At 39.1% G+C, this 13086-nt stretch overlaps 1 protein-coding gene across 1 annotated transcript in view; it reads left to right on the plus strand.

The window, feature by feature from the left end:
* Positions 1–281: 281 nt before the first annotated feature.
* Positions 282–13086, plus strand: part of GORASP2 (golgi reassembly stacking protein 2) — a 36688-nt gene continuing 23883 nt past the window's right edge. The window contains exon 1 of the mRNA XM_032355915.1: positions 282–526. Coding sequence (XP_032211806.1) covers positions 464–526 — 63 coding nt within the window. The 5' untranslated portion in view covers positions 282–463. The remainder of the gene's footprint in view (positions 527–13086) is intronic.

A 13086-nucleotide genomic window follows, 5' to 3' on the forward strand; every position in this document is an offset into this window, starting at 1 on the left:
ACCCGTAAACATGGAGAACAGAACGCAGCTCGTACCCACCCCTTTTCTTTTCAGTAGCAGTCCTTTCACGGTCTCTCGCCACCAGGGGGAGCTACGACAAAGCAATCTTTTCTTCGGGCGAGCGGAAACGCGTCTCGGTAAAGCTTGTCCAACCCAAGGATTCGTAACTTGATGCCGAGGCTGGAGGAACTGTTATCTCTGTGGTCTCGCGAGCACGAGTAAGCCCCTCCCCGCCCGTGCATGTTCAGGCCCCTTCCGGTGATTTGCGGCAGGTGGCGCTGTCTGCGGCGTCGCAGCGGCCGTGGGTGCCGCGGCGACGCTCTCCCGGCGGGCAGTGCGGCCCGGCTCTCCGGCGGCAGCGAGTGCCACGTCCCAAGTGCTACGCGGAGGAGCGGAGCGGGCGGTGCGCGGGGGGCGGGGAGCAACGCGGATCCCGTCCCGGCCACACTGATCGCCCGCCGCCATGGGGTCCTCGCAGAGCGTCGAGATCCCTGGCGGGGGCACGGAAGGCTACCACGTCCTTCGGGTAAGGGCTCCGACGACGGCTGGGGAAGGGCGGGCTGGAGGCGGGGCCCGGCGGCGGGGAGGCAGAGGCCCCGACGGGCCCCTTCCCGGGACAGCCAGGCCCGACCGCGAAGAAGAGCGGCGACTGCGGGCTCTGCCTTAGCCGAGGCCGGTTCAGGAGGCCGCTCGCATCCCCTTCTCCGGAGCGCTCCAGGCCTGGGGTCTGCCGCTCCGGGAGGACCGGGTGGAGCCAGGGCGGCAGCTGGCCCTTTGATCGGGGGGCGGCCCAGCCAGGGGGGCAGAAGGGATAATCTTTTTCTCCTCGGTCTTCTCTGTCCCCCGTCTCTAAATTCTTAGCTTACAAAGTTAGGAAAGGCTTGGGGCAAAGTCTGCAGAAGAGGTGATGGTGAAGCCAGCATTTGAGTTTTCTGAGAAAACGAAGTCTGGAACTCGCAGGCTAGAGGCGGGGGATGCGACGGGCCGGTGTTAATTCACCTCGGAGCTTGTTTAGATGTCTGGAAAAGCCAATTAGGCAAACAAAATAAAATGGCCCAGAAGTAGGTTTGACGGACTTAAATTTCCTTGATATTGCAGGAGTTTTTCCTCTCCTGGTTCGCTCCTGACCTTTCCAACCCTCCTTTTCCACATTTCCTGGTAGGGGGGAGCTTCCGTTGTTCTAAGACTGCTCAGGGTGTGGTGGAGATTAAGGTTTAGATCCACAGTGGTAAAAAGGTAATGGAGAGGAACGTTTAAAAATAAATAAATAAATAAATAAATAAATAAATAAATAAATAAATAAATTAAAAAGAACTCTAGGTAAACAAAGGAAGGCAGCTTCCGGCACCAGGATGGAGGAACATTAGTATCTCAAAAAGCATTAGGTAAGCCCCTGCTTATGAGCAGCCTAAGCTGTTGTAAAGCATGTGGTTCTTGTAGAACTGGAAGTCTTTAAAAGTAGTATTGACGGTTATGTGCCGTGACACCTGCGTGAGTGGTAACATGATGGATTGTCAGCAAGGTGGCCCCAATCTGCAGCACCATTTCCGGACGTAATAGAGGGTCACTAAATGTTAGCTGCTCACAGGCAAGAACATTTTAACTGAAAGAAAGTATATTTTCTGGTGCTCATAGTCATTTTATGCCTTAGATCCCATGTTTTAGGTGAGACGACATTCTTAAAGTGAATTAGCCAGCTGTGGGTGATAGCACTGTGACTGATCACCTTTCTGATCTTTGGGATTATGGTGTCTTGTTGCCTCTGCACTCTACTAAAAATCTCTTGAAGCCACGCTGTTGGTAGGAAAGGATGATTTTCCCAGAAAATAAAGCATATTTCCTTCAGCTAAGCCAATCCCAAGAGCCACCCCAGTGGGAGAAATTGAAGGAGAAATGCCAGATCTGAATGTAAAGTGAAATTTAGTGGCAGTACTTTTCTGTTATCTGGTTTGATTTTGAGTATTCTACCCTGGGGCATGATATCCGGTATTACCAGCTGATTCTCACAGTGGCTGATTGTAGCTGTGAATCTTTGGGGATTCGTGATATTTTAATGATACATGCACTCAGTAAAACAGCATAATTGAGTTTTAAAAGTCTTCAGAAAGATGTGCACATCAAAAGGATAGCAATTAAATGATTCTGCTAATGACTGTGTTTCACGTGAAATAAGTTGAAGTATATTTTCTTTACATTGGTGCACCTCTGTAAATCACTCCTGTATATTCATTAGTGTAGTTAGTTGTGTTATAAATGTATAAATCTGATTTTCAGAAGCACTAGGGACACCCTTAGTTTCCAGTTTGCATCTGGAGCATAAATGTTGCAAAAGATTAAATCTTACTCAGGTTTTATTAGAAGGAGCTTTAAAATAGTAATGACCATCTAACTTAGGAGAATATTTTAAATGTGTTTGAGTTCCTAACCCACTCTGTCCTTGATTCGGTAATTGGTTTTCAGTTATCTTTTAGAAGGGAAAGTACTATGTTAAATCTGAACGTACAGAAAAAAATCTTTCGTTTATTATGGCCTAAATATGCAGTGATACATTCCACCACTGGATTACTGAGCTTGTAAACTAGAATAAATATTGTAAGATAGTGTTTGAATAAAGTCACTCATGTTAACAAGTTCTAGAATGATTTCATTAGAAGTTTTTTTTTCTTTAATAATCAGTTCCCTGGCCATTTCCTTGTTAGTAATAAAAACTTGTTAGGGTTTTGAAATAATAATTATGGGGACACCCACATCCACTGCTGTTTTACTATTGTTATTTCCAAGTCCTTACATTCTCATAGATTGAACTTTACATTTTTTCTATTTTTCATATCCATTGGTATATTCTGCTTTTAAAATTTTTATGGGACAACCTTGAATTAGTTTCAGAGTCTCTGCTGTGAGCAGTGTACTTTCCTTTTTATGTATTATGCATTTATGTATCAGTGAACATTCTCAGGTTGTGATCATACTGTATATCCAATTCCCCATTCCTGCCCTAGAAGTAACTACTGTAGTTTCTTAAGTATCTTTTCAAAAATGTTTTATACATGTAAAAGAATTCTGCTCCCCTTCACTCTTTCTGTTTCCTTTTGTATCTGTTGGAATTATAAGATACATACTGTTACTCCCCTCCTGTCTGACTTGATAATCATCTTGGCAGTCTTTTCCATAGCAGCACATAGAGATCTGCCTCTTGGTTTCACTTAGCTCTGTAGTAGTTTGTTGTACCATAGTTTAGTTAAACAGCACCTCCTGGTGATGATCATTTAGTTTTTCTAGTCTTTGCTGTCAACCAGTACATGTTCACCTTAAACCCTACCTTTGTTTTCACTTAAAATGTACATTTTCCCAACTTACTGAATTTTAATGTTGTCTATTTATACAAACATTGATCTTCATTTTAGTAGGTTACTACATTGTTTTCTGATAATCAACATGTGCTCAGTACAGATTTTTCAGATAAGTTAAAAAAGTGTAACAAAGAATCTAAATTATCTATAATTCTATCCTCTTAAGGTAAATACCGCAGAAGTATTTCTCCTGTGCCTAACCATGCCCCTTAGCCATCTTTCACAAAGATTGTGAATGATAGACATACTCCAGTACAGTATGGGCTGAAGTTACCCTAAGATGTCACTACCTGCATATCCAATAGCTGAGGAACTGGTAGATAAATCAGGCCCTAACCACAGATTGGAATGCTATACATTAATGAAAATGGTGTTTCAAAACTCTGTGGCCATAGGTATTCCTCTCTGTGTAGGTGCATGTACAGTCAAGTGCCCAGGAAAATAAAATGGAAAGGTACTAAGCCAGGATATTAAAAAGGATTATTGGTTAATGGTGACATTTTTATATTCCTTTTAAACTTCAGTATATTTTCTAAAATTTCCACAGTGGTCATGAAACATTTGTATATTTACAAGAAATAATTGAAAGATATTTTTAAAGGTGAACTATTGGAAGTTTTTTAATTTGTTTAGAAGCCTTTTTTTTTTTAATTATTGATTTATTTACTTGAAAGAGAGCGTGAGCAGGGGGATCAGCAGAGGGAGAGGGAGAAGCAGGCTCCCCACTGAGCAGGGAACCTGATGTAGGGCTCAATCCCAGGACCCTGAGAACATGACCTGAGCCAAAGGCAGATGCTTAACCATCTGAACCACACAGATGCCCTCTTTTAAAAATAGCATTATATTTCAGATTCACTTATGCAGTAAGTCCAATTCCATGTTCATCATGAGTACCACTTTTATTCCCACTCTCCAATCTTAACATCAGGCAGGAAAAATGTTAGCGAGGGCTTCTTAGGTTTGTTAGAAGTTATTGTAAGTTACTATAGTTGAAGTATGTTGAATATAGAATTCTTGCCTAGGTTCTCTTTTAATGACCAAGTAAACCACACAAGGCCATTTTTTTTTTTAAGATTTTATTCATTTATTTGACAGAGAGAGAGAGAGATCGCAAGCAGGCAGAGAGAGAGGAGGAAGCAGGCTCCCCGCCAAGCAGAGAGCCCGATGGGGGGCTGGATCCCAGGATCTGAGATCATGACGGGAGCTGAAGGCAGAGGCTTTAACCCACTGAGCCACCCAGGCGCCCCCACAAGGCCATTTTAAAAATTACATTTTCAGTCGCCTCATGATGCCATTACAAGATTTGTTTCTAAATTTAAATATTCAAATTAATTGCATTCTATACCTAATACTCTTTGAGATAGGGGTTATCTGAGGACATTCTGAAACCAATGTTCACACCACTATGGGGACATGGAAGATGTCATGTTCACTATTCCTTGTCATTTCCTTCAAGAGAGATTCTGAGGTGATGCATGTTTTGAAGGAAAGGCCATTGAGATGAAGTATGTTTCCAGTATAATAATAGGCCTTTATCTCCAGAGCTGTTTGCTGCGGACTGGGCAGCATTAAATATTCTTCTTAGAGGAGAAAGTGACAGTAGAATTATTTCCGTAGAAAAAAGAGGGTGCCTGGGTAGCTCTTTCAGTTTGGTGTCTCACTTTGGGTCAGGTCATGATTCCATTGTCCTTGAATCACTCCCATGTTGGGCTCCCTGCTTAGCAGGGATTCAGCTTCTCTCTCTCTCCTCCTCTGTCCCTCCCCCCTCCTTATGCTCTCGCTCTCAAATAAATAAAATATTTTTAAAAAAGAAAATGGAATATATAGACATAGTTACTATTACATGGATCCATCCTTTTTTTAATGGTATCTCACTAATCTAGATGAAATCCTGCAGGATTTCAACTTGGTACTTATTTTGAGAAAGGGAATTCCTAATATTTGATAGTCATAATTTTTTCCACTAACACAGTGTTTCTCAAACTTTTTAAATTTATGCCCCTTTCAAATGTGAAAAACAAAAATCTCACTACTCCCCTCTTTTCTCCTCACTCACTCTGAAAACAGTGGGTATAAAAGGAAAACTGTTGGGTTATTTGATGTTTCTCAGATATAAAGTTATAATCGAAGAAGCTTTATAAACACCCACCTAAAGTAAGATGACTTTTTTTTTTTTTTCCTCCAAACAGTATGCAGAACCAAAAGTGATCACTCCTATTAAAAGACTATGAATACAGGTGCCCAGCTGGCTCAGTCTACAGCACGTGGCTCTTGATGTCAGGGTTATGAGTTCAAGCTCGACATAGGGCATTTGGGGTACCTGGCTGGCTTAGTTGGTAGAGCATGTAACTCTTGATTCTGGGTTGTGGGTTTGAGCCACATTGGGTGTATAGAGATTACTTAAAAATAAAATCTTAAAGAAAGACTATGAAGTTTAATAAACATTCTTTGAAATTCCTTTCAAGTGTGGGAATTATATTATTTCAGTTCATAGATACCATGGAATACAATGTATGTGAACCTTACACATTTTTAAGACTTACAATTATCATTGAACATAAATTTTTCCTAATATTACTAGACTTCGAACAAATCAGTGTTACACTGTGTACACTTTTATATTTTGTGATGAAGTGTGTTTCGGTGTATGGGCTGTTGTCCTCAAGATCTTTATTTGGGGAAACCCACAGGTGGTGTGTAATTACAGTTTCTGTTCTGGTCAGTAAGTAGTAGAGTGCACAGCACTACCTGTAGTGTTCTCTGGATCACATACTGACAGGGCTTTTTTAAATGATACTGCTGAACTTTTCATAAGAACAGAATTTAGGGGGAAAAAAGAATTGGCCACAGAATAACCATTAATTTCAGTACATTTATTTTACTGGCTTTCATACTATGCTGAAAGGATTATGTTATTTTGATTGATTCACTAATACTAGTTAATCTAGAAAATATTTATCTGTAAAGGTTTGATACATTCTTCAGTATGTATCTGAAGAATGTAGATTTAACTGTAGCTTGCCATCAGAGGTGTGATTAAGTAAGATGACTTTTTTTTTCCTCCAAACAGTATGCAGAACCAAAATAGTTACTCTGAGAGACTATACATTGTCCCTCTTGGCATTGCATATAAATTTTACTGCAGCGTAAGCAGAATGATGCTAAAGATTGTTTTTGTTCTAAGCACCCATGAGAGAACGTTCCAGCACATGATCCACAATAAGGAACCTTGTCATCTGGTAGACATGAATATATTGAGAGACTTCGGAGTAGACCACCCGAGACCACTCTTGGGAATCACTGGATCCTAGTGTCCGCTCCATCATTGTGTTTTTTTGGACAAGCCTTTTAACTTTTTTTGAGCTTTATTATTTCTATCTGAAAAGTAAGGATAATAGTAGTACATCTTATACCTTTTGTACTAAAAACCATAGTACATATTGTATATGATATATTTTGGAAAGAATTGAGCACGTTAACTTTTTTTTTCTGGCCAACTGCCACCATACGGAAGACCTTGCCCTCAAACTTCTTTATTAAAATAGTGTTGTCACTGGGTATTACGTAAGACGAATCACAAACCTGTACCTCCGAAACCAATAAAACATTGTATGTTAATTTAAAAAATAAATAAAAGTTAAATTAAAAGTAAACATAATAAAAAACAATTTGAAACTTAAAATCGGAAAATGTGAAAAAATAAATAAAACAGTGCTATCTCATTGGTTATCCCAAGGGTTAAATGAGATATTCCATAATAAAGCCATTTGCCTTAGCATAGGGTCTGGAATATGATAAAGACTCAGTAAATGTTAGCAGATGCCTTTATTATTAGTATCTGTGTTATTGTATCACCCAGTGAGAACCACTATTGTAGTGGCAGTACTAGTTAAAATAGACCTCTAAGCATATTAGGTAACATTTACATTTATTTGATCATTTAGTGGCTACTTCTCGTCCATTACCTAACCCTATACTTTACTGCTTAAGTTTTGGGGCACCTGGCTGGCTCATTTGGAAAAGCATGTGACTCCTGATCTTGGGTCATAAGTTGGAGCCCCATGTGGGGTGTAGAGATTACTTAAATTTAAGGGGGGGGAAAAAAACCTAATGTACAAGTTTGGGATCATATCTGACCCATTAGTTTTATTTATGTGCCTGCTAATTTTTAAGGATCCTCTTTTTTTTTTTTTTTTTTAAGATTTTATTTATTTGTTTGACAGACAGATCACAAGTAGGCAGAGAGGCAGGCAGAGAGAGCTGGCTTCCCCCCCCAGCAGAGAGGCTCCATCCCAGGACCCTGGGATCATGACCTGAGCTGAAGACAGAGGCTTAACCCACTGAGCCACCCAGGGCACCCCAAGGATCCTCATTTTTTTTTTTTTTTTTTTAAAGAATTTATTTATTTATTTGTCAGAGAGAGAGCGAGCGAGAGCGAGCATAGGCAGACAGAGTGGAAGGCAGAGTCAGAGGGAGAAGCAGGCTCCCTGCGGAGCAAGGAGCCCGATGTGGGACTCGATCCCAAGACGCCGGGATCATGACCTGAGCCGAAGGCAGCTGCTTAACCAACTGAGCCACCCAGGCGTCCCAGGATCCTCATTTTTAAGGAAATTTTGTCTTTAAAAGGTAGATGGTACCCCTGTCCTTTTCACTGCTTAGCATCACAGTGATACTAAGCACGTTAATTAAAATGCCAGAGAGAATCTCTGTAATTAAAATACTGTTGTTGGGTTTGATCTGCACTGTAGAAGCTATAGATAGCTTGGCGACAGTTAGACTTATTTCATGGTGAGTCATTCAGTTTTAGAAACTATCTTGACAACCTCCTCACTTTGCAGCTAAAGAGAAGGAGCACGGAAGGATTATTGCCTAAGGTCACGCAGCAGGTTTTCTTTCTCTAAGAAACAAATACCTAAGTTGGTATTTGGTGTAAAATTTGGTGACAGGTTGTCAGAATTTTTGCTTCTTTTGGAGCAGACTTCACTTTCTTTCAACATCATTTTCCTGATATACAACTTTCTCTGAGAAGGTACTGTATACTGATAGGTTTTAATTTCCTTTTAGTTACCATTAGAATTTTATTTCAGATTGCTTCATATGTTATAAATTACACCATAGGGTCAGTCAGAAAAACATAACTCTGAGTTATTTTGGTAGAACATGTGAGAATGTTTTAGCAAGTAAAGCTTGAACTCTTCTAGTCAAAATAATTTCCACATACTTGTGTCAAGTCCCAAAGAGGAAAACTGACCCTTTTCAGACTAGAAGAGCTCTCCCCCAACTCCAAAAGTACCTTTTTTTTTTTTTTAATAACTGAAGGATTTAGGGTTTATTTTTATTGTATCACATTCCTAAGTCTTACCCCATCATTTTGATCGCCCAAGCATATACATACAAATGAGGCTTTATGTGTATGGTTGGAATGAGTCATCATTAATACTCGGATTGAACTTAATTTTTAGCCTTATTTAACATCCCTGCTCTTTTTAAAAATAACACAAAAGTGAGAATGTTAACATATGAGAGGAGATAATGGTGTAGACAGAAAGTCATTCAGAGGGACTTAACTTTCATGTGTGAAGGAATTGGTGGTGCAGTAATAAAGAGACAGTTACACATTCCACTGAGCCCATTTTATGGAACCATCTCCATGGTTAGAAAACTTAAGAGAAATAATTCACATACTAGTCAGAAATGTGGGTAATGTATATCACCTTATAAAATGCCTACTTTGATGATATCCTGTGTTCCAAAAGTAGCTTTGCAGTGTCCTTTCTGTGTTACATTAAGGTGGCAGTTCTGTGGCATTTCCTCAGCTGGAAATACATAAATGACTGGTGGAATTGGGAGAATGCCTTCCCTTGAGTCCGCCCAAACTTTTCTTCCCTTCTACTCTGCTGTCCCTGTCCCCAAGCCACGATTTAAAACGGAGAGTGGTTCATGTGAAATGACCCAAACCTAGTATAAAGTACTGTTGCACTTTTACTCTCAGAAGGGAATGATGCGTCACTGGAAAGCAACCAGTATAGAAAAAACAGTAAGGTCTGTACACAAAGAAAAATCCATGATAAATCTGGGAAAACTTTCTAATGATCTAGGATCAGAAGGTAAGAGAAAAGCCAAAAGTTTAATTGCATTTAGTTGTTTGAACAAAACAGTTAATGGTATCTCTTAGGGCTGTCTTTCAAACTTTATTCTTAATATAGTAAGAAATTTATTCTCCATTGCAACTGGTGTGTCCTACTACATTTTATGAAAAATAATGATCATTATTAAGTCCTGAGTTTTTTATATTTTATCTATTCTGATATTTTATTTTGGCATTGGTTCATTAATGACCCACTAAATTAATTTCAGAACCCACTGAAACTCCCTATAGTAACTGAATGACACCACTTTAAGAAGAATTTAAGTATAGTTGGTGATTCCAAATCCAGCTCCTAATCATGGATGCTAATTTCTTTTTATGGATACCCCTTCACTGTGCAGTTTCTGTCATAAGGTTCTCATTTTTTGCTTCTTGAGTAAAAAAAAGTCTCACAAGTTTTGTCTTGGCTTATTGTAGCTGTTTTTTCTAGAGTGTTTATGAAGGAAGTATTTTTCTGATGTGATTTTTATTTTTGTAAGATAACCTCCAAGTGTAAAAGTTCAACTTCTGTAAGTGCCAGTAATTGTGTTCATAATTTATTCTACCTGTCCATGTTTTGGTAACATTTATTTTTATCATTCATTTTTAAGTATAACTACTCTTTACTATTTTCAGCTGCTGCATTGTATTTCTTAATTGTTCAAAGTAAACTATGAGGCCTGAGAAGAATTGGAAAAAGTGGAACTTCAGCGTGCTTGTTAGAACTCTCAGGGAATGAATTTGTATGGAGTCAATTTCTTATTTAAAATGGGTTATTTACTGCTTTCAGTATCAAGAATATATTATATGTGAATCTATTTTTAAAATGTATTTCATGCTTCCCAGCATCACTCACAGATGATAAATATATTTTAGCCTTTTCATATATTAATTGTTGTGATGGTATCCATATACTCTGTTATATTTGTATTTGAATACAAATCATGTACTTAATCACCTAGGCTTTCAGTGCACAGTGGTAGCCTCTAGCCACATATGGCTGTTTAAACTTAGATATAAATTATTCATGTTAAATGAAGTTAAAAATTGAGTTCCACAGTCACACAAGCCACATTTTCACCTGTGGCTAGTGGCTACTGTATTTGGACAGCACATGTGCAGATCTTTGTAATTGTAAAAACTTCTAAAAAACGGCTTAATGGCAGAGACCATTCTTTTTAATCATTGCATTCCCTACAACTAGACACAGTCACAACTTTTTTTTAAAGATTTATTTTATGAGAGAGAGAGAGAGAGCGCCCATGGGATGGGATTGGGAGAGGGAGAGAATCTCAAGCAGATTCCCCACAGGGCATGGAGCCAGACACAGGGCTCAGTCTCACAACCCTGAGATTATGAACTGAGCTGAAATCAAGAGTCAAACACTTAACTGACGTAGCCACCCAGGCACCCCACTATTACAGCTTTCTCATAAATGCTTAGTACCTACTTCTAGAATTTGGTAAGTGGCTTAACACCACTTTTTATTTTTGAAATTTTTATTCTCATTTTCTGCCAGCTATCATTTTTTGCTGTAATCAAGTGGCAGTAGCATCTCTTTCAGTTCTTTTGGTTATTCTCTGTCTATTGGTGGAGTGGAAATCAAATAGCCCAACCATGTAACTATAAATAGATTGTAAGAGTGGTCCTAAGACTAAAGAGGATCCTACTAAAGAATGAATGGATCAACCAGGAGATTAAAAGAATAATTTTAAAAATTTGTGGAAACAAATGAAAATGAAAACACAATTGTTCAAAACCTTTGGGTTGCAGCAAAGACAGTCCTAAGAAGGAAATGTATAGCAACACGAGCTTTTCTCAAGAAACAGGAAAGGTCTCAAATATACAACCTAACTTTTTACCTAAAGGAGCTGAAAGAACATCTGAAGAATTTGCTGGAGAAAGAACAGTAAATAAAGCCTAAACCCACCAAGAGAAGAGAATTGATAAAGATTAGAGCAGAAATCAAGGAAATAGAAACCAAAAGAACAGTAGAATAGACCAATGAAACTAGGAGCTGGTTCTTTGAAAGAATGAGATTGATAAACCACTGGCCAGACTTATCAAAAAAAGAGTGAAAGGACCCAAGTAAATAAAAATCATGAGTGAAAGAGGAGAGATCACAACCAACACCAAAGAAATAGTTATAAGAACATATTATGAGCAACTATATGCCAACAAATTAGGCAGTCTGGAAGAAATGGAGACATTCCTAGAGAAGTATAAACTACCAAAACTAAAACAGGAAGAAATAGGAAACCTGAACAGAACTATAACCAGCAAGGAAATTGAAGCAGTAATCACCCCCCTCCCCAGAAGAATCCAGGGCCAGATGGCTTCCCAGGGGAATTCTGCCAAACATTTAAAGCAGAATTAATACCTATTCTTCTGAAGCTATTTCAAAAAATAGAAATGGAAGGAAAACCTCCAGATTCTTCCTATGAGGGCAGCATTACCTTGATCCCAAAACCAAAGAACCCACCAAAAGGGAGAATTAACAATATCCCTGATGAACATTAATGCAAAAATTCTCATCGGTATACTAGCCAATAGGATCCAGAAGTACATTAAAAGGATTATTCACCACCACCAAGTGGGATTTATTCCTGGGCTGCAAGGGTGGCTCAGCATCCACAAATCAATCAATGTGATACACTACATAAGTAAAAGGACAAGAATTATATGATACCCTCAATGGATGCAGAAAAAACATTTCATAAAGTACAACATCCTTTTTTTTTTTTTTTTAAAGATTTTATTTATTTATTTATTTATTTATTTGACAGAGAGAGATCACAAGTAGGCAGAGAGGCAGGCAGAGAGAGAGAGAGGAGGAAGCAGGCTCCCTGCTGAGCAGAGATCCCGATGCGGGACTCGATTCCAGGACCCTGAGATCATGACCTGAGCCCAAGGCAGCGGCCTAACCCACTGAGCCACCCAGGCGCCCACAACATCCTTTTTTGATTAAAACTCTTCACAGTGTAGGGAGAGAGGGAACTTACCTAAATACCATAAAAGCCATATATGAAAGCCCACATTAATATCATTTTCAGTGGGGAAAAACAACTTTTTTTCAGTTTTCAGAAAACTTAAGGTCAGGAACACAGCAGGGATATCCACTCACCACTGCTGTTCAACATAGTACTAGAAGTCCTAGCCTCCGCAATCAGACAACAAAAATTCAAGGCATCTGAATTGGCATAGAAGTCATCAAACTGCCACTCCTTGCAGATGATATCATACTCTGTGGAAAACCCAAAAGACTCACCCCAAAATTGCTAAAACTCATCCAGGAATTCACCAAAGTAGCAGGATATAAAAATCATTGCACAGAAATCAGTTGCATTTCTATATGCTAACAATGAGACAGAAGAAAGAGAAATTAAGGAGTCGATCCCATATACAATTGCACCGAAAACTATAAGATACCTAGGAATAAATCTCACCAAAGAGGCAAAGAATCTGTACTCAGAAAAATACACAACACTCCTGAAAGAAATTGAGGAAGATACAAAGAAATGGAAAAATGTTCCGTGCTCATGGAAAGAACAAATATTGTTAAAATGTCTTTGTTACCTAGAACAATCTACACATTCAGTACAATCCCTA

This window comes from Mustela erminea, chromosome 8, assembly GCF_009829155.1.
Source record: "Mustela erminea isolate mMusErm1 chromosome 8, mMusErm1.Pri, whole genome shotgun sequence".
NCBI classification, from domain to species: Eukaryota; Metazoa; Chordata; class Mammalia; order Carnivora; family Mustelidae; genus Mustela; species Mustela erminea.